Genomic DNA, 17627 nt, shown 5'->3' on the forward strand with positions numbered 1-17627 from the left:
TACGCATCTGGTTGTCTTGTCATGCTTATCCAAGGTCTGAGATTCTTGTGCATGCCTCCCTAACGTATTGTGCCCACAGATGTGGCTTGTGTAGTCTAAGCACGATCACTAAAGTATCTCTGTGCCAAGATGATAGTCGTGGCTTCCCATTTGCTGTGGTACAGCTGGGTGCATGCTAGACTCTTCACTGTGGCATTTAGCTAGGCATCGTCAACCCGGTCTCCACAGTGTTAGGATTTGCTCCTTGTCCTATCTACTCTATTTTGTTGAATTGCACACTTGAGTAGAAATGATCATGATGTTGGTGTTTGAAAATAGAGTGAGGTGTAGGTCGCTGCCCTGGGAGAATCGAGAGTTCTTGGGTTGTACTTGGTCTTGGCAACGTTCGCGTCATGCCGAGGACCGTGAAGACACACTCGCTGTAGCTCTTGGCTCTGGAACAGCACATTTGTAGCATTGTCCGAGAATATTGTTCTCTCTTGTGGATCGTCATTGCTCCGGATAAGCCGCTTTTGAGCCTCTCTAAGGTGCCAAGCATGCGTACTGCCCAGCCGTATGTCGTAATCGGAAATGGTGGTCAATACTATTGCTAATACTATGTTGGAAGTTCGTTTAATGGTGGTCAATATTATTACTATTACTATGTTGGAAGTTCATTTCGACGAGTACTCTACCCTCGGTGCAGAATAGTATCCAAAGGGTTCTTCTTCTTCTCGCCAATCTCCTTTTGGATCTGCTTCTTCTTCTCTTTGGAGGGTAGGCCCCTGGCTTTGAGCCCACGCTCTTTCTTCAACCTTTTCAAAGCCTCTTCGGTGAGACCTTGTCGCATCATTTGCTCCACTACAAGCGCTTTACGACTCCGCTTGTCGCCAATACCGATGATGATTCCAGAAATAATGTTGCAAGTCAGACTGCATGCCAGGATGACAGCTGTAAGGGCCTTCGGTCGCACTTTATAGTAAATACCCCATGTTGTCCCACCAAGAGCAATCTGGAACATGGAGTGACAGTCAAGTAGAACGACGACGGTGATAAGAAGTCGGATGGAAAACGCGTGGTGAGTATAGGTTTCGTGCGGTCGGTAGAAGGTGTGCGACTTGGCCAGCTTGCCCTGGTGATACTCGAGCTTCTTCTGCTCTTCGTCGTTGAGAACAGGTGCCTCGATGCGCTCTTCCTCTTCGATCTCCTCCGCTGTGTCATACGGGGTTGACTGAGGCGGCATAGTCGGCAACTCATTGTGATCTTTCAGTTCATTCAGACCACGCTCTTTCCGCAGACGCCAGGTTTTGTGCGCGAAATAGGCAACGAAAGACATGTGGTAGGTGTCGTAGAGTCGGAAAGGGAACATGGTAATACCGACAACGCAGAATAGAGCAGTCAAAATCTGATCGCAAATCTCGACGAAGTACGCCTGTCGACCTCCCACGGAAATCCAGCCGATAAGGAAGAGCACCCACGCAGCTCCCCAGAAGGTGATTAAGAAGAAGTAGACAGTGACGATGAGACCAAGGGGGTTGCGGCAGTAACGACCGAATCCGCGCATACTCCGCTTGAACTTCGCTCTTCGTGAGTGCAGCAGATGGCGCACATGATCGTCCAAAGCGTCCTTCTCTTCTTGAGTCCAGCCTGGCAACGATGCGCCATGCGGTAAGACTGCAAAGTGGTGGCCTGGTCCCTCTTCGAGCGTCGATAGCGTCGAATCGATCGTGTCAGTTCGGCGAAGCCCCCCACGAGACGCTTGTTCGTGCTCCCCGGGCTGAGTCATTTCAGTCAACCTGTCAGTGCGACTCGCGCCCCGCGCAGGTACTGTGCCCATCTCTTCGTCAGACGACTCCGATGCTGACTGCATGAGATCATAGGTCGGCTGGCGATTGTAGAGCCATGGGAGATTAGGCAGGAACAACGAGTTCTGAACGTTATTCAGAGTTGTCAAAGCAGACACCTCAGGGTCTGTCTTACAATCAGCATCAGTTCTTAGTAGATTGTAAGTGTGCTTACCGATAACATCGAGCATATCAACCATATCGTTGTCAATCTCATGATCCTTTTTCTGGTGGTCTCTGCGACGAAGGTTGATGGCCGAGCCCATCCTATTCATACCTGGTCTCAACCTCTTCCTACCACCTTGTGAAGGCGGTGGTCCTGCGCCCACATTGGGTCCAGTCTGCGTTGCATCCTCATACAATGGTTGCAGCGGGGTGGTGGCTGTTGGATGGTGCCTCAACTCGTGCTCCTGCTCCAGTAGTGCCACTGATGGACGCTGGGGCTCAGAGCTGCTCCTCCTACGGTTGCTGTTTCCCTGCCAGCTGTTGTCCGTTGCCGGCGCCGGTCGCGGTGTGATAGGTGCTGCTTGGGCCTGTGGTATCGACTGCAACGGGTGTGCAGCCGGCGCAGGCTGCGCGAGCGGGACCTCGCGCCCGGAGGAAGGTCGTCGTATGCGGATAGAGCCAGTACGCGTCCGAGTAATAGGCGCAGCCGTGGGTGCCGGCACTTGAGGCTGCGGTGTTTGGGGCTGTGTCTCGGGCTGCGACTGAGATATCTGCGTCTGCGTTTGGGATCCCTGGGTGGTGGTCGTTATCGTGGGGTGGGTGATGGTAGTGGAATTCGGCCCGTGGGTAGTCACGGCTGCCCCTGGCCCAGCTGAGGAGCTGGTCGTTGTTGTTGTATGTGGGCCTGAGGTGGTGGTTGTTGAGGTCGTAGAGAACGCCAGCGGCTGCCCATCATCAGAGGGTCGGTCGGCCATCGCGTCTCAAAGAACAAACACCGTGAAGAGGTGTTGTTTGAGACACGCTCCTTCTGGAAACCGATGTTTTGGCGAAATTGATAGCGCTGAGCTTGGGGCGCGCGGGATGATGTATGCGCTTCTAAGCACGTTCCGGCCGCAACCGGACTGTTCTTTTAGCTCGTTGTCCAGTCAGCGGTGCATACGTTTTGCCAACCGTCAGCGAACTTGAGGCAGCAAGAGCGCGACAACGTTGGAGAGGGCGCAAAAAAGGGTTTGATGCATGTGCGACTCCTTTGCGAAAGTAAAGAGATAAAGTTGTTGTTATCCTCAGACGTTCTTCACACACCCACGTCATATCGCGCGTTCGCCGCACAGACCAAATCTTGCAACGATCTACCGGACCCCGGCTCTGGGGCTGGCACGATGGGGGCGCCGCATGCATCCTCCAGCCTCCGTACTCAAGCAGCTTGCCGAAGGAGCGGACCTTCAAATTTGCTTCGTATCCGTGTCCGAATGCTTGCCCAAACGACAGAACGAGACCGTCAGTGTTGGGCAACCTTTCGCAAAGTGCTCGAACTATCACTCAATCATGGCTAAGCAACAACTACACTCATGTACCAAATACGACAAGCCTTTCATATTTCAACGAAGATTGAATCACAATCTTCAAGCAATACATGCAAAACTCAAGCTTCACAGGCAGCATGCTCAGACAATGCAATGTCTTGTATTCCAGGATAGCTTGACGGCTAACTCTAGCGAGACTTGGCTCTTACGTCAGTACTCTGAGAGCTCCTGTTTGAACATCTGCAAATGCGCCTACGCTTCCTGCAATTTCAATATTCGTACCACACACCCTACGAGAACATGAAGTGGTCTCTCGCACTACCAGCCTTCCTGGCAACTAGCCATGCTGCTGCTATACCTTCATTGCGTGGACAATTGCAAGAAGTCCTCAAGACTCCCTCCAAGCCCATCGGCGTCGGTCACTTTAGCGAATGGAGCCGCGCAACGAAGAAGGCTTTCCTGATGGACTGGCAGGCTGGAAAGTCTTCAGAATGGACGGTCGTTATGGGAAACGAAGGAGGAGACATGGACAGCATGACAGCCGCAATCGCCTGGGCATATCATCTTAGCCACTCCACCGAGAACGATACGCACCCAGTCAAGGCCATTGCACTACTTCAGACCCCTTCCCATGCTTTGGACCTTCGACCTGAGAACAAGCTCGCGCTTGACAATTCGCAGATGACAGTGGGACACGAAGACCTTCTGACCTCTGACGAAGTCCCCGAAGATCCAGAGACGCTTGCTTCGAAGCTCAAGGGCATTATCCTCGTTGACCACGGCGAACCCCGCCGCAAATGGCGCGACGCAAAGATTCTCAGCATTTTCGACCACCACAAGGACCATGGCACTGCGCCAGAAGCCTCGCCACGCATCTTCGAGAAGGTCGCGTCTTGCACAACCATCGTTGCCCGCGAATTCCTCAACGAGCTCGAGAAGCTGCCCCAAGAGTACCATCTCAACCACGAGTTCCTCGAGCTAGTTCTCTCCGCCATCGCCATCGACTCAGGCGGCCTGACCAGCGACAAGACCACCGATGAAGACATCTCAGCCGCCAAACGCGTCCTAGCGCGCAGCAACTGGAAAGATGAAAAACTCTTCAAAGTCATGGAAGAACTCGACGACGAACTCTCATCCGCACAGAAGGACATCTCCCACCTCAACCTCCGCGACCTGCTGCGCCGCGACTGGAAAGGCGACCTAATCGACACGCCCTCGCCGCGCACACCCACCGTCTCGCTTGGCTTTGCAAGCATTCCGTACTCCATGGACGAGCAGATCAAGAAAACCGATTTCGCAGAGCTGTTCGACTGGTTCGCCGTACACGCTGCCTGGACCGCCGAGGCCGGCGTTGATATCAGTATCTGCTTGAACAAATACAAGATCAAAGACAAGAAGACGGGCAAGAAGGAGAAGATCCGGGAAGTCGTGCTTACTGTGCGCGATGATGTGAGGGTTGATCAGGAGCAGGCGGATGCGCTGTTCAAGGTTGTGAAAAATGCGTTGGAGAATAATAAGGAGGGGATTGAGTTGGAGCCGTGGCATCGCGCGGATGAGTTGAGTGCTAGGCAGATGGTTTGGACGCATAAGAGTGGGGCGGGGAGGAAGGTGTTTAGGCCGATTGTCGAGGAGGCGGTGTATGGGTGGGATAGGGTGGGTATGGAGCTCTAGCGTAAGGCAGTGTTGGTGACATGTGTATATGTATGGAATCGATCTTGACCCTGGAGGTCTTTAGAAGCTCGATCCTCCTATAACTATCGTGGAGCTTGATTCTCTACTTTCAACTCTGGCCCTTCAGTCCAATCCTGGAGGTCGTCACCTCTTTCAACTTCTGCACTGGATACTAGGATTGGTGCTCCCTGATTTTCAATCCTAGACTCTTAATCGAATCCTGGAGGTACTCAGCGACCCAACTCTCCTGCTCGAGATCGATAACTGCATCTTGATAACTGCATCTTCCCAATTTCCAGTCCTAAAAGTCCAAATGTGAGCCCGGCGGTTCTCAGGTGTTTTGCACTCTGGGCCAGCCTGAAGAATCAGTGCGCCTGTAACCTTATTCTCAGGATCCAGTTGCCTTGATAGTGGAGGTGCTCACAGCCTCAACTTCTCTCCTGTGCTCCGGAGTCGCGATCTCCCAGTTTTCGAACTTTAAGTGGTTAGGCGTGCTCCCGTCGACCTCACAGGGTTGAGGCTCAAGTTCGAGTTCGAGGATGGGTGCGCTTGGTTTCCCAACTTTGGGCTCATAGACATGATCCAGGCGGCCTTTGACATCTTCCATACCCTGATCAGATCCAAGAATCGCCATGTCTCCGCTTCACGACCTTCAGGTCCAAACCGGATCCTCGAGGTACTCACCACCTTCTACACCCTGTTCAGGGTTGAAAATCGAGAGGATCCATATCTCAATCTGGAGATCCAATACGTGCACCTGGAGGTCCTCCACTCCGCTCAACTTGAGACTGAAATCGAGAATGGAACGCGACCGATACTTCGATTGTTAGTTGCTGAGAACCATCCTGGAGATTTCAGCACCTCCAGTGTTGTTATCGTATCCGAGAATTGTAACGTCCACTTTTCCAGTCCTTGAGTCTACTGTCTGACCCTGGAGGTGCTCACCGCACTCAAAATCCTCCTCAGTCTTCAGAATCGGACTGTCCAAACTTACAATCGTAGAGCTTCCATGTGTGACCCTGGAGGTGGTCAGCACACGCAGCGTTCTCCATGAGCTCCAGAATTGACGATTCTAAACCCTAAGTCACTGAGTAACCGGAGCCCTTAGGTGCTCGAATTCTGATTCCTCAAACTGGGCCTGGAGGCCATCAGCCCTTCAACCGCTTCGCTGAACATCGAAGTCAGCACCTCCAGTCATATCAATCACCTGACTTCACAGTGCATTTTGATGGCTACAACATATTGAGAACTTGGTCGTTCCGCTATCTGAAACCCAACCTCTACCAGGCGAGGTCACCCCCAGGAGCGAGCCCTTGCGGGCAAGCTCAACCGAGGAGTTCTCGAACCTGGTGAAGGTGGGGATGGCCTGAAGACCACAGTACATGAAGAAAGTTGCAAAACCCAAAACGCCTTGTCGCCATCATAATGCCCTGGGTATCTAACAAATGAACCTTCTACACTCCTTGAAACGCTCCAGCCATCCAAATCAGTAAATTTATCGTGGTCGGACGCTGCGAGTTGCCGGCTTCGCACGGCTGTTGTTGTTCTTTGGTGATAGTACGTCTGCGGGTGCAGTCTTCCGCGATGCTGCGCGTGTTGATCGTGCGGCCGGTGCAGCTGGTTTGGCGACTACAGGCTGCTTTGTGGTGGTAGTGGTTGCGGCTCGGACTCGCTTTTTGGGGACTGCAAGGTCGGCGGAGACATTCTCTTTGTCTTCGCTTGCGACTTCATCGCTGCTGCGCTTCTTGCCGCGTGTGGAGGTAGACGGGACAGATTTTGAGGGTGCATGCTTTGCCACAGGCCTGATTGCTGACTTCGGTGCCGCTTTGGCAGTTGCTGGTTGTGATGTTGTGGTGGCCGGAGCAGCTCGAGTCTTTGGTGCTGGAGCAGGGGCGGGGGCAGATGCAGCTGCCTTTTTGGCGGGTACCTTCTTGATAGGTGCTGCTTTGACAGGTGCAGGCGCAGGCTTCGCAGGTGGTGGTGGGGGCGCCAGAAGTTCGACAAGTGGCATCTGGCGCTTGGTGGCTGGGACCCGATTTACGCGTCGCTCGAGGCGCGAACGGAGACTGGCACACTGGGCTTCACACATAGCGCGCAATTTCTCTTTGCGGGCATTGACTGTGAAACGTTAGAAGAGCTCCAATCTGCGCAGAAGGAGCGACTTACTCTCAAGGTCGAAGTTGGCAAGCATGGCGCCCTTGGCCTCTTCTGTGATGGACGCGACCATGGTGGATGTGAAGGTGTAAACAACGCGTAAGCACGGGTGTTCTGGCTGTCTGAGAAGAGAATTGATCGCGGGAGAAGACTGTGAAGTCTGTATAAGACAGTAGAAACGGTATGGGAGTGTTTGCGAGTGGTGTTGGGTGTGGTCGCTGCTTCTGATGTTTGTTCAGAGTGTGTTGTAGAGGGAAGGATCGATGGACTCGGAGGGGCCTTTATACTGGCGCTGAACCTCCCACTGAGCAATGAGCGCAGCGCAACTTCACAGCTGGAAAGGAACACTGTACAACATATGCGCGCGTCTGGACGTTGCCACTAATGCCTGTGGCCTGAAAACAAAATATTACGTTCGCAACCAAGGCTACATCAGTCAAGTCGATCTGAGCTTCACCAGACAGCCACGCGCTCACGTGCCCACTTAGCTCCCGCATTCCCTGGCGCGGCGGCGTTCCAGCTACCTCCGACACGCCGCCTTGAGCTCATCATCAACATCGTCCACTTGCCGCTCCACCAAACAAGTCCCCACAAACAACCGTCAAGATGGTGTTAGAAGCTACTATGATCGTGTATGTACTCTCTGTATCCTATTGTAAAGCTGTGCGTACTGATCCAAGCAGTGTGGACAACAGCGAAGCCAGCCGAAATGGCGACTATGTTCCCTCACGATGGGAAGCACAGTCCGACGCCGTGAACCTCATCTTCTCCTCGAAAACGAACGCGAACCCAGAGTCGTCAGTCGGCCTCATGAGCATGGGCGGCAGCACACCAGAGATCCTCACGACCCTCACCACAGATATCGGCAAGGTTCTGGACGGTTTGCACAGGACGAAGATAAAGGGCAGCTCACACTTCGTGACGGGCATCAACGTCGCCGCAGTAGGTTAATCACAGCACCGGTCTGCTGCGAAGCTAACAAAGTGATTTAGTTGGCGCTCAAGCACCGGCAGAACAAGTCGCAGAAGCAGCGGATAATCATCTTCAACTGCAGTCCTGTCGAGGAGGACGAGAAGAACCTGGTCAAGCTGGCGAAGAAGATGAAGAAGACCAACATCAGCATCGACATTGTCGCATTCGGCGAGCTCAGCGACGAGACACTGAAGAAGCTCAGGGCGTTCAACGAGAACTCGCAGAGCGCGGAGGGCTCCCACCTCGAGGCAGTACAACCAAGCGGCAACCTTCTCAGCGACGCGCTCATCACAACACCCATCCTTGGTGGCGATGGTAGCTCTGGCGGCGCAGGAGCTGGGTCATCTGGAGGCGATGCTGGTGGCTCAGGTGGAAATGACTTTGAGTTCGGCGTAGACCCGTCAGTAGATCCAGAGTTGGCGTTGGCGCTGAGGATGAGTTTCGAGGAGGAGAAGGCACGGCAAGAGAAGGACAAGAAGGCAAAGGAGGCTGCCGAGGGCAAGACAGAGCTCGAGGGCATTGCAGAAGGCGACGAGAAGCAGCCTCTGCTGGGCGACCAGGGAGAGGGCAGTGGCAGCAAAGACAGGAAGAAGGACGATGACGACAAGATGGACACAGCATGAGCTGCGATCACGCATGTGCATGGCACTCAAGGGCGAATATGTGTAGGCTGAGAAAGCAACATCAAACGAGCATCCACGGCGTCAATCATCTAGATGAGGTTAGCGCACACCATAGCAGCTGCATGGTTGAATGAGATTACGACAATTGCTACACTATGAACGTCCCACATGCGCATAGGCCTTCAATGGCTAATAGTCGCCATCTTTGTACCTCTATGCCCCACCATGAAGCTGGGCGCTCTCTTGAGTCTTCAACGTCGTGAGGCTATTCGGCCTTCCAGCGGCTCCTTGACTGCTTGCTTACCGTTCGTTGCTAGCAAGAGTACTCTCTCAGGCAGGGCCTTCGTGATGCCGTTCCCTGTCCAGCCTGTGCCATTTGGCCGCGCATTCACACCTCTTACAGCCCAGCCTCGTTCTCTGGCTGCCGTGATAGTGACCCGTCCCATCATGGCATTTTGCTTGTGGTTCCCAACGTCTAGATCCCGCTTCACCCCCTAACCTTGATAAACCCATCCAACCCCCTATCAAACTTCTCACACCGAATCGGCATCTCGACCGTATAAAACGGATTCTTCATAACATAGTCCGCATACAGCTCATACACCTTCTTCATCATCGTATCCACATTCGGCTGCTGGGGCTCCGTAACCAGCAAGAACTTGGTCCCTGTCTGCGTCTGGAAGCACTGCAGCCGGAAGTGACTGGACTCCATGACCTCGATACCGGTAGGCCTATTTGGGAAGGGTGAGGGGGCCAGCATGTTGTTTTGGGGCGTTATGTAGGGGATGCGAGGCGCGGGCGAGAGTTGGGAGGTTATGGCGTGCATGCCGTGGAAGGAACCTGCCAGGATTAGGTAGTCGTTGGATGTGAGTTTGGACAGGCCGGTGTGGAATTCGCGGTTGTAGATTAGGCCGCCGGATTTGGAGATGATCATGAGGGCGAATACGACCCTGTGGCGTGTTAGCTGTCGGTCTGTATAGCTTTGGGGTGTCCGTACATAGTGACTGATGGCTGATTATTGGCTACTTTCTGTACGTGAACTAAAATTCCGATGTCTCCTCGAGCAATGGCAAATAACGGAAAGGAACGGGGTATGGGAGCGCTCAAACGTGGGTATCAACCGTGGATATGGTGGTGGATAGCTGCTGTTGGTGGTGAAAGTGACCTGTCGCGCGAATGTCCAGGTTGCGGGGAGATACGCGCGCCCCACATCCTTGTGTTTGCTCGATACCTCCGCTTCCCAGGTCACCACCACTTCGACAGCTCGACTGGCACTTCACGCACCTACACTGGACGCCGTGAACTTGCCGTCTCGGCGTCCCCTCTCGCTATCGCGATCCCGCAGCCACCACAAAATCCGCAACTGCGTCGCATAACCACCGCATCTGCCTATCCTTTGGCTTCGCTTGAGGCTCGCAGCCTGAAGCTCCCATCATGTCGAACCAGTCAATCCTTCGAATTACCCGCGAACTCCACGAGATCCAGAGTGGCTCTGACCTCTCGCTTGCAGTAGCTTGGCGCGACGTTGACGTACGCCATGTTCGTGCTCTCATCGTTGGCCCCCCAGACACGCCCTACGAGTTCGGCTTCTTCGAATTCACCGTCAAGTTCGGTAGAGAGTACCCCACCAAGGCACCGAGCGTGCTAGCGATCACCACAAATGGCGGACGGACACGCTTCAACCCGAACATATACGCTGCCGGCAAGGTGTGCCTGTCGATCCTAGGGTGAGTGTAACGCTGCAGACCTGTGCAGGATGGAGACTGACAGTCGCAGCACATGGCGCGGCGAGCGAGGAGAGGAGTGGTCCTCTGCCCAAGGGCTCGAATCGATCCTTATCTCCATACAGAGCTTAATGTCCGGCAACCCCTACGAGAACGAGCCTGGCTTCGAGGACGCGAACTCAGACTACGACAAGAAGAACCAGGAAGCGTACATCGACAAGATCCGACACGAGACGCTGTGCATATCGGTCATCGAGCGATTGGAGGAGTACTTGAACATCAACCGAGAGAGGCCCGGCGCGACTGTCTACAATGCAGAGGAAGAGTACCAGTCTGGCCGGGAGGATGCTCCTTTCGAGCCGTTCAAGGACTTGTGCAAGCGTCGTTTCCTCTGGTATTACCGCTCGTACCTGGCAACAATCGATGAAGCAGCCAAGAAGCACAAGGATGGCGATCGCTTTGAGAAAATGCCATTCGAGGGCCCAGGCAACACCATGGAAGGTACCTACCAGTACACGGCGCTCAGGGAGCGGCTCAACAAGATCTTTGTGGCGTTGAACCAAGAGACAGAAGGCTGGGCCTCAGAAGGCTTGCTAGCTGTTCAGAAGGAGACGAGCATTGCTAGTAACCTGCAGCGCCAGTTCGAGCAGATCGTGGAGAAGTACAAGAAGAACGACTCGGTCACGCTCGACCTGGATCTGGTCGACAAGAACCCGTTCGTCTGGCAGCTTGTTCTCTTCGGTCGACCCATGACGAACCTGGATGGTGGCATGTTCAGGATCATGCTATACATCAATCCAACTAGGTGGCCAGACGTACTGCCTCGTGTGCGCTTCGAAACTCCAATCTTCCACCACCGCGTCTCTCCTGATGGCGTCCTGTGCTATGACGCGGCGAACAAGCAAGACATGCGCTCCCACATCGAGGCCATCATTGGGGCCATTGAGGAGGAGTCACCAGCCTACGACCCACGAACGCTTGTCAACCCGGAAGCTGCCAAACTCTTCTGGGGTGCGCCTGAAGAGAAGAAGCTGTACAACCGCCGTCTGCGGCGTTCAGTTCAGGATAGTGCCGAGTAAGTACTGTAACAGCGAAGACCTGCATTCCTTTCCGCTGACAATTTTCAGGAACTGCTTTTAGTACAAGAGCTCACGGGCAGGCGGAGTTGGTGCTCTGAGGATATAAAGAGGATAAAGCTCTTCGAGGTTTGATGATGATACGGCCGATCACAAGGAAGATTGATTATACAGTACATTGATACCCACGCCAGATCTCTTCGGGGTCTCGCGGCTTGCATACTCGGCGCTCATGATGGGAACGGCGCATAGCATAGTCGAACACCATAGCATGGACGTTGGTCATTGCCATAATTCAGAACGATGACTTAAGTTCCACTTGGCTGCGATGAGTGCTCGAGGCTTCTTTAGTCATACTGGACTTACCATGTCATGTGCAAAGATCGGTTGTACCTGCATGCTCGGAGAGACGCCGTCCAAGGCCGTGACGGGGTGAAGACCCTTGACAGTTTGCGGGGGCTAGCCTGCGCGACAATCTCCACCGAATCTCCGCAAAACGTCCCATTCCCCTGCACCACCACCAATTGAACACCAGTCAACATGTCAGCTTCGAAGTTTCAAACCCTTGGTACCGTCGTCGTCGTCGGCGGATGCGGGTTCCTGGGTAACCACATTGTGAGCTACATCGTCAAGCGCCATCCCCAGACTCAGATTGCGGTCCTCGACCTGCGCACCAACTCGAACCGTCATACGAGCAGCACCGTCTCCTACCACGATGGCGACATCACCGACCTCGCGGCTATGCAGAAGTTTTTCGCTCAAATTAAGCCGGACGCCGTCATCCACACAGCATCTCCCCATTTCAACCTGCCGCCCGCGATTCACGACAAGGTCAACGTTGAGGGTACCAAGAACCTGCTGAAGGCGTCGCAAGATGCGGGCGTCAAGGCTTTTGTATACACCAGCTCTGCTAGCGTCATTTTTGGTGGAGCTGCAGAGCTTGTCAACGCAGACGAGAAGTGGCCGTTAGTCACTGGAGATGCTCAGCCGGAGTACTACACCACCACCAAGGCAAGAACCCCAACTGAAGACTGGCCGAGCTCTCTGCTGACCTCATCGTTAGGCCTACGCCGAGACATACGTACTCGAGGCGAACCGCAAGCCAGAGGGCTTCCTCACCTGCGCCATTCGTCCCGCAGGTATCTTCGGCGAGGGAGATGTACAACTGCTTCCTAAGATGGTCACCGCGTACAAGGATGGCAAAACCAAGTACCAGGTCGGCGACAACGACAACCTCTTTGACTTCACATACGTTGAGAACGTGGCCCACGGACACGTCCTTGCGGTCCTTGCTCTCCTCAGCACACACAAATTCTTGCCAACCGTCCCCATTGACACGGAGCGCGTCGATGGTGAGGCTTTCTTCATCACGAACGGCGAACCAGTCTACTTTTGGGACTTTGCGCGAGCGGTATGGCACGAGGCTGGCGACCGCCTGCCATTGAAGTCGGTATGGCATTTGGACACTGGGTTTGCCAGCATGGTTGGCTTCTTCTCAGAGTGGGCTATGTGGTTGGTGGGCAAGACACCCAACTTGACAAGGGCGCAGGTCAGGTATAGCACACTGAAGAAGTACCACAGTATTGCAAAGGCAAGGAACAGGCTCGGCTACCAGCCAATTGTCAGTCTGGATGAAGGTGTGAGGAGGGGTGTGAGGTATATCATCGAGCAGGATGAGAAGGCAGGCCAGAAGAAGGGACAGTAGACGAGAAGGAGTGGAGGTCACGACTCCATACAGCATCTCGCATTGTAGATAGTGTAATCTAATATACCCTTTGACCTGAACATAAGATACCTTGGAATCTGGTTTACCCCACGGATACTCTCTCTACACCCAGCTAGTCGCAGATCCAGCGCACAGACGCAGTACCTGAACACTTGCGGCTTGCTCCCGTCGACCTTAGATCTCTCCTCCAACCCCGCGCGCAACCCACGCCATGGCCGTCAACAACATCAACAACCAGCATGAAGTATGTCGAACCACCCGGCGCTGCCCGAGTCAGCATACTCCGCCCTCGGGCTGCCCCCCAGTGTTGTCAGGATCCTGATGAACCCCAAGCCCCCACCGCCGACCACCGCAGCGCCCGAGCTGCACCAGAACGCAACAGACTTCGCCGAGCGCCTACCGGAGAATGAATCACACATCATGCTGTATGCAGAGTTGCTGCTGCATATCCGCACTATCACGCTGTTTGCGAGCCTGAGGAGCCACCATACGAGGGAGACGAAGGTGCGACTCGATGCCGACGGGAATCTGATCACGGTGTCGCATGAGGGGTATAGGGCGACTATACGGCTCCCGATCAAAGTCGAGGGGAAGGGCGATGCGGCGCTTGAATTGCCTGCGCAGCCGCCGAGTAAAGAGTTGACGCTGCGTTTGCAGATGGAAGAGCAGGAGGATAGCGATATGCTGGGCCTGATGGCTGAGTCGCGCAAGGCGAATATTGTGCCTTGGGATGGTGTGACTCTGAGCAAACAGGAGGGCGTTGAAGTCAGGTGTAAGAATTGCGAGGGCGTGGTGCTCAAGAGTGGGACTGTACGGGAGTGGAAGGATTTGCCGAATGAGAATTGGGCGGAGATGATGGATTTTTGGCATTGTCATAAGCCGGATGAACATCATCTGCATGATCATACGCAAGAGGTTGGTGGACAGAAGGGGTATGCTGCGGGCAATCGCTTGAAGGCAACAGAGGGGGTGGGGTTCGTGGATCTCACAGGCTTCCTACTGAAAGAGCAGGACTGTGAGGGCGCAAAGGTAAGACAACTTCTTTTCTTGCACTCTATTTCTTGTTTCAGAATGCGCTTTTGGGCGCAAAGAAGGCAGATTCGCCAATACCCGTGGCATTCTCGTCGATACAATCGCCCCAGATTGATGGGCTCAACAGATACCCTCGGTGCTGGACAGATCCTCTTCCTTTGGTCGATGGGTCGCCGGTGCTGTTGGGTGAGCGGTCTGACGTTTCACTGTCTTTATGCCCTGAGATGATTGGGACTGGCAGGATATGCTTGGACTACATCCTTCTACATTTTTTACACCTAGGTCAACAACGTGCTGACATGGTGCAGGTCTCCCCTGATGAAGGGCCATCGGATGCAGCAGTCGTCTGCAAGCACTGCGGCCACATCCTTGGCAAACCAGACACATCAGCAGACGGTTGGCGAATATGGAAATGGTGCCTCAGCATCTCCTCCGGCCCAACCTCATCACCCTTATACAACACATACAGCGTCCAGAAATGGATATCAGCACGGCTCCTGTACCTCGTTGAGAACGTCGGCGTTCGCAAATTCCACATCCACCCTCCACCATCCCCTTCAACATCAGCATCAGCACCCACGTCGCCTGCTTCAACGCCTTCCATTCTCGTCTGGGTCTTCACACCAGACCTCATGTTCTCCTCCTCGATCCCGCGCCCGCACCGTACAGATCCAACCCGAGCTGTCAAATGCTTCTTCAGGAAGCAGACGTGGGCGTTGCTGCAGCCGGGTGAGCCAGAGAGCGCGACGGTCGAGGATGTGGAGTTTCCAAGAGAGTTGTTTGAGGAGCTAGGGAACAGTCTGGATGAAAGCCAGGATGTGCTGCCGGCGACGGCGAGGAAGTTTCAGGGGTGGGACGTTGGGTTGTTGGAGAGGTTTGATGTTGGTGAGGAGGTGTTTGGGGAGCAGGATGGGGTAGGTGAGGGAATGAAGGGGGTGGAGGGACTGGATCTCGGTGAGGAGACTGAGGAGGAGAGAGGCAGACGAAACAGGCGATCGTTGTCACAAGAGTCTGTCGATTAAGCTTGCGTGCTCGTGACTGGGTACTTGCTACGAAGTAAGGATATACCCAGGATAAGTCAGATACCTCACGCTGCAGCAAAGATGCAGATGAAGACCCGTAACTATCACATCTCTTCTGAATACATCGTTGAGCTCGTGAGACTAAGATTGTACTTTGAGGTGAACGCATGTTGGTGATGGCGGGGCAGCGAATATGCGCTAACGCCACGCCAAATTCGCCAAATTTTGATATTGTCGAAATCGAACAACGACTCGACCCCACACTCAAGCAACCAACATGGCGCCCGCATCACTTCTGGACCTCGTGTCCGCACTCCCCACCGCCGAGGGCTGGGGCCCGTCGGTCTCTGAGGAGACGATGCTCAACGGCGTTCCCTTTGCGCCTTACTCCAAGGCCGACAAGCTGGGCCGCATGGCCGACTGGACAGACGGCAAGGATCGCGACAGGGGCGGTCGCCAGCAGTACGGCAACCGCAACTACAGAGGTAGGCAGGCGGAAATATGGAGAAAGGCATACAGGAGAAGACGGGACTAACGCTAGCTACAGACGCGCAAGTGTACGGTGCCAACGCTGCCGGAAACCCCTTCGCCGTCCAGGTCGCCGAGGAAGAGGCTACTTTCTCCGTTGTCGACAACACACGCACATCAGCTCGCACACGTGGATTCGGGAGAGGCGGCGGTACAGTCTTCCGTGGACGTGGAGGAGCCCGGGGCGGACAGGCACAGCGCGGTGGGCGGGGCACCTTCCAGCGCGTTGGCGGCCGTGGAGGACAGGGAGGTTACGACAGCCGCGGTGGCCGTGGTGGTGGACGCGGTGGACGCCGTTTCGGCTGGAGGGACGACAAACCCCAGCGCAACCGCGACCCGTCCGTCCAGGTCAAGCCTGACTGGGCCGTCAAGGAGGAGATCGACTTCTCGCGTCTCGGCAAGCTCAACCTCGACACCGGCGAGGGCGAGGATCTCGACAACTACGGATTCCTCTACTACTACGACCGCAGCTACGACAAGCAGCCCGGCGCCAAGACCTCGGAGCGCAAACTCAACGTCCTCGAGCGCGCCGCCTACAACGTCACTACCTCCAGCGACCCCATCCTGCAGGAGCTCGCCGAGAAGGACGAGGCGACCGTCTTCGCTACCGACAATGTCCTCTCCATGCTCATGTGCGCCACCAAGTCTGTCTACTCGTGGGATCTGGTCTTCACAAAGAGGGACAACAAGGTCTTCATCGACAAGCGCGACCAGTCCAACTTGGACATGGTTACCGTTAACGAGAACGCCGCGGATGCGCCGCTCGAGATTTCTGAGGGCAACAAGGACTCGATCAACAGCCCTGGCGCGCTCATGCTCGAGGCTACCCACATCAACAACGTCTTCCCCCTGCAAGTTGTTGTCGAGTCGGAGAGCCAGAAGGTCAACATGGCCCACGAGCACCCCTTCTACAACGAGGAAGTCGAGAGCGACCCGGCTGCTTCCAAGGCATACAGGTACCGCCGCTTCGATCTCTCGCTCGAGAAGGATGAGGAGCCTCTGCACCTGATTGTCCGAACTGAGCTCGACGCCGTCGTCAAGAACAACATCAACGGCGAGGACCAGTACTTGACCATCAAGGCACTCAACGAGTTTGACAACAAGGCCCAGGGTGCCGGTGGTGCTCTGGACTGGAGGTCGAAGCTGGCCAGCCAGCGTGGTGCCGTTCTCGCTACTGAGATGAAGAACAACTCCTGCAAGCTCGCTCGCTGGGCAGTCCAGTCCATCCTTGCCAAGGCCGACACCATGAAGCTTGGGTATGTTTCTCCCAGTGTTTTCACGACAAGATCAAAACGCTAACACAGAACAGTTTCGTGTCCCGTACCAACCCCAAGAACAACAACGACCACGTCATCCTCGGCGTGCTCACCAACAAGCCTCGTGAATTCGCCGCCCAGATGGCGCTCAACCTCAACAACGGATGGGGTATCGTGCGGACCATCGTCGACATGGTTCTGCGCATGGACGAGGGCAAGTATGTCCTTGTCAAGGACCCCAACAAGCCTGTTCTGCGTCTGTACAGCGTGCCGCAGCACACATTTGAGGAGGACGATGAGGTTGAGCTGGTTCAGGTCGATGAGGATGACGAGTAGAAGTCGGTAGTGCGTGTATAGTTCGTGATGATACCATGTTAATGGCTCGCATGATTGAGGGTGATAGACAAAATATGATGATTGATGGAACTACGTTTCACGTTTGCTCTTTCGAGCGGGATCCTCGATTCTGATGTCTGCATACGGTATGCATTTCGATGCCCGTCGCAAGGCTTGTGGCTCCTCTCGTCTCCGTAATCTTCTGGTAAAGTTAG

At 54.6% G+C, this 17627-nt stretch overlaps 9 protein-coding genes across 9 annotated transcripts; 6 read left to right on the forward strand and 3 right to left on the reverse strand.

Moving 5' to 3' along the window:
* Positions 1 to 610: 610 nt before the first annotated feature.
* On the reverse strand, positions 611 to 3028 carry BU25DRAFT_392217 (uncharacterized protein). The gene is made up of 2 exons (XM_033704644.1): positions 1999 to 3028; positions 611 to 1950 (listed from the first exon to the last, which is right to left on the reverse strand). Exons 1-2 carry the CDS (start codon positions 2741 to 2743, stop codon positions 671 to 673), a joined length of 2025 nt encoding a protein of 674 aa, XP_033562035.1. The 5' UTR covers positions 2744 to 3028; the 3' UTR covers positions 611 to 670.
* Positions 3029 to 3592: 564 nt separating this feature from the next.
* On the forward strand, positions 3593 to 4963 carry BU25DRAFT_458246 (DHH phosphoesterase; the record flags this gene model as incomplete). The annotated part of the gene is made up of 1 exon (XM_033710189.1): positions 3593 to 4963. One exon carries the CDS (start codon positions 3593 to 3595, stop codon positions 4961 to 4963), a length of 1371 nt encoding a protein of 456 aa, XP_033562036.1.
* Positions 4964 to 6124: 1161 nt separating this feature from the next.
* Positions 6125 to 7530, reverse strand: BU25DRAFT_491007 (uncharacterized protein). The gene is made up of 2 exons (XM_033711529.1): positions 7130 to 7530; positions 6125 to 7081 (listed from the first exon to the last, which is right to left on the reverse strand). Exons 1-2 carry the CDS (start codon positions 7188 to 7190, stop codon positions 6459 to 6461), a joined length of 684 nt encoding a protein of 227 aa, XP_033562037.1. The 5' UTR covers positions 7191 to 7530; the 3' UTR covers positions 6125 to 6458.
* Positions 7531 to 7661: 131 nt separating this feature from the next.
* BU25DRAFT_410497 (uncharacterized protein) lies at positions 7662 to 8863 on the forward strand. Its single transcript, XM_033706307.1, has 3 exons — positions 7662 to 7749; positions 7801 to 8059; positions 8110 to 8863. The coding sequence occupies exons 1-3, from the start codon at positions 7724 to 7726 to the stop codon at positions 8710 to 8712; spliced, it is 888 nt and encodes a 295-aa protein (XP_033562038.1). The 5' UTR covers positions 7662 to 7723; the 3' UTR covers positions 8713 to 8863.
* A 2-nt stretch (positions 8864 to 8865) lies between these two features.
* Positions 8866 to 9848, reverse strand: BU25DRAFT_410498 (Sybindin-like protein). The gene is made up of 2 exons (XM_033706308.1): positions 9710 to 9848; positions 8866 to 9662 (listed from the first exon to the last, which is right to left on the reverse strand). Coding segments are annotated over exons 1-2 (465 nt in total). The 5' UTR covers positions 9712 to 9848; the 3' UTR covers positions 8866 to 9199.
* Positions 9849 to 9972: 124 nt separating this feature from the next.
* Positions 9973 to 11804, forward strand: BU25DRAFT_392230 (UBC-like protein). The gene is made up of 3 exons (XM_033704645.1): positions 9973 to 10439; positions 10489 to 11511; positions 11564 to 11804. Exons 1-3 carry the CDS (start codon positions 10147 to 10149, stop codon positions 11574 to 11576), a joined length of 1329 nt encoding a protein of 442 aa, XP_033562040.1. The 5' UTR covers positions 9973 to 10146; the 3' UTR covers positions 11577 to 11804.
* A 49-nt stretch (positions 11805 to 11853) lies between these two features.
* On the forward strand, positions 11854 to 13265 carry BU25DRAFT_410500 (C-3 sterol dehydrogenase/C-4 decarboxylase family protein). Its single transcript, XM_033706309.1, has 2 exons — positions 11854 to 12523; positions 12576 to 13265. The coding sequence occupies exons 1-2, from the start codon at positions 12053 to 12055 to the stop codon at positions 13215 to 13217; spliced, it is 1113 nt and encodes a 370-aa protein (XP_033562041.1). The 5' UTR covers positions 11854 to 12052; the 3' UTR covers positions 13218 to 13265.
* A 219-nt stretch (positions 13266 to 13484) lies between these two features.
* On the forward strand, positions 13485 to 15292 carry BU25DRAFT_340607 (uncharacterized protein; the record flags this gene model as incomplete). Its single annotated transcript, XM_033702817.1, has 2 exons — positions 13485 to 14267; positions 14579 to 15292. 2 exons carry the CDS (start codon positions 13485 to 13487, stop codon positions 15290 to 15292), a joined length of 1497 nt encoding a protein of 498 aa, XP_033562042.1.
* BU25DRAFT_45329 (eukaryotic translation initiation factor 3 subunit D) lies at positions 15238 to 17431 on the forward strand. The gene is made up of 3 exons (XM_033709812.1): positions 15238 to 15777; positions 15840 to 17076; positions 17130 to 17431. Exons 1-3 carry the CDS (start codon positions 15570 to 15572, stop codon positions 17410 to 17412), a joined length of 1728 nt encoding a protein of 575 aa, XP_033562043.1. The 5' UTR covers positions 15238 to 15569; the 3' UTR covers positions 17413 to 17431.
* Positions 17432 to 17627: the final 196 nt, after the last annotated feature.

The sequence above is a fragment of the Macroventuria anomochaeta genome, assembly GCF_010093625.1.
Source record: "Macroventuria anomochaeta strain CBS 525.71 unplaced genomic scaffold BU25scaffold_15, whole genome shotgun sequence".
NCBI classification, from domain to species: domain Eukaryota; kingdom Fungi; phylum Ascomycota; class Dothideomycetes; order Pleosporales; family Didymellaceae; genus Macroventuria; species Macroventuria anomochaeta.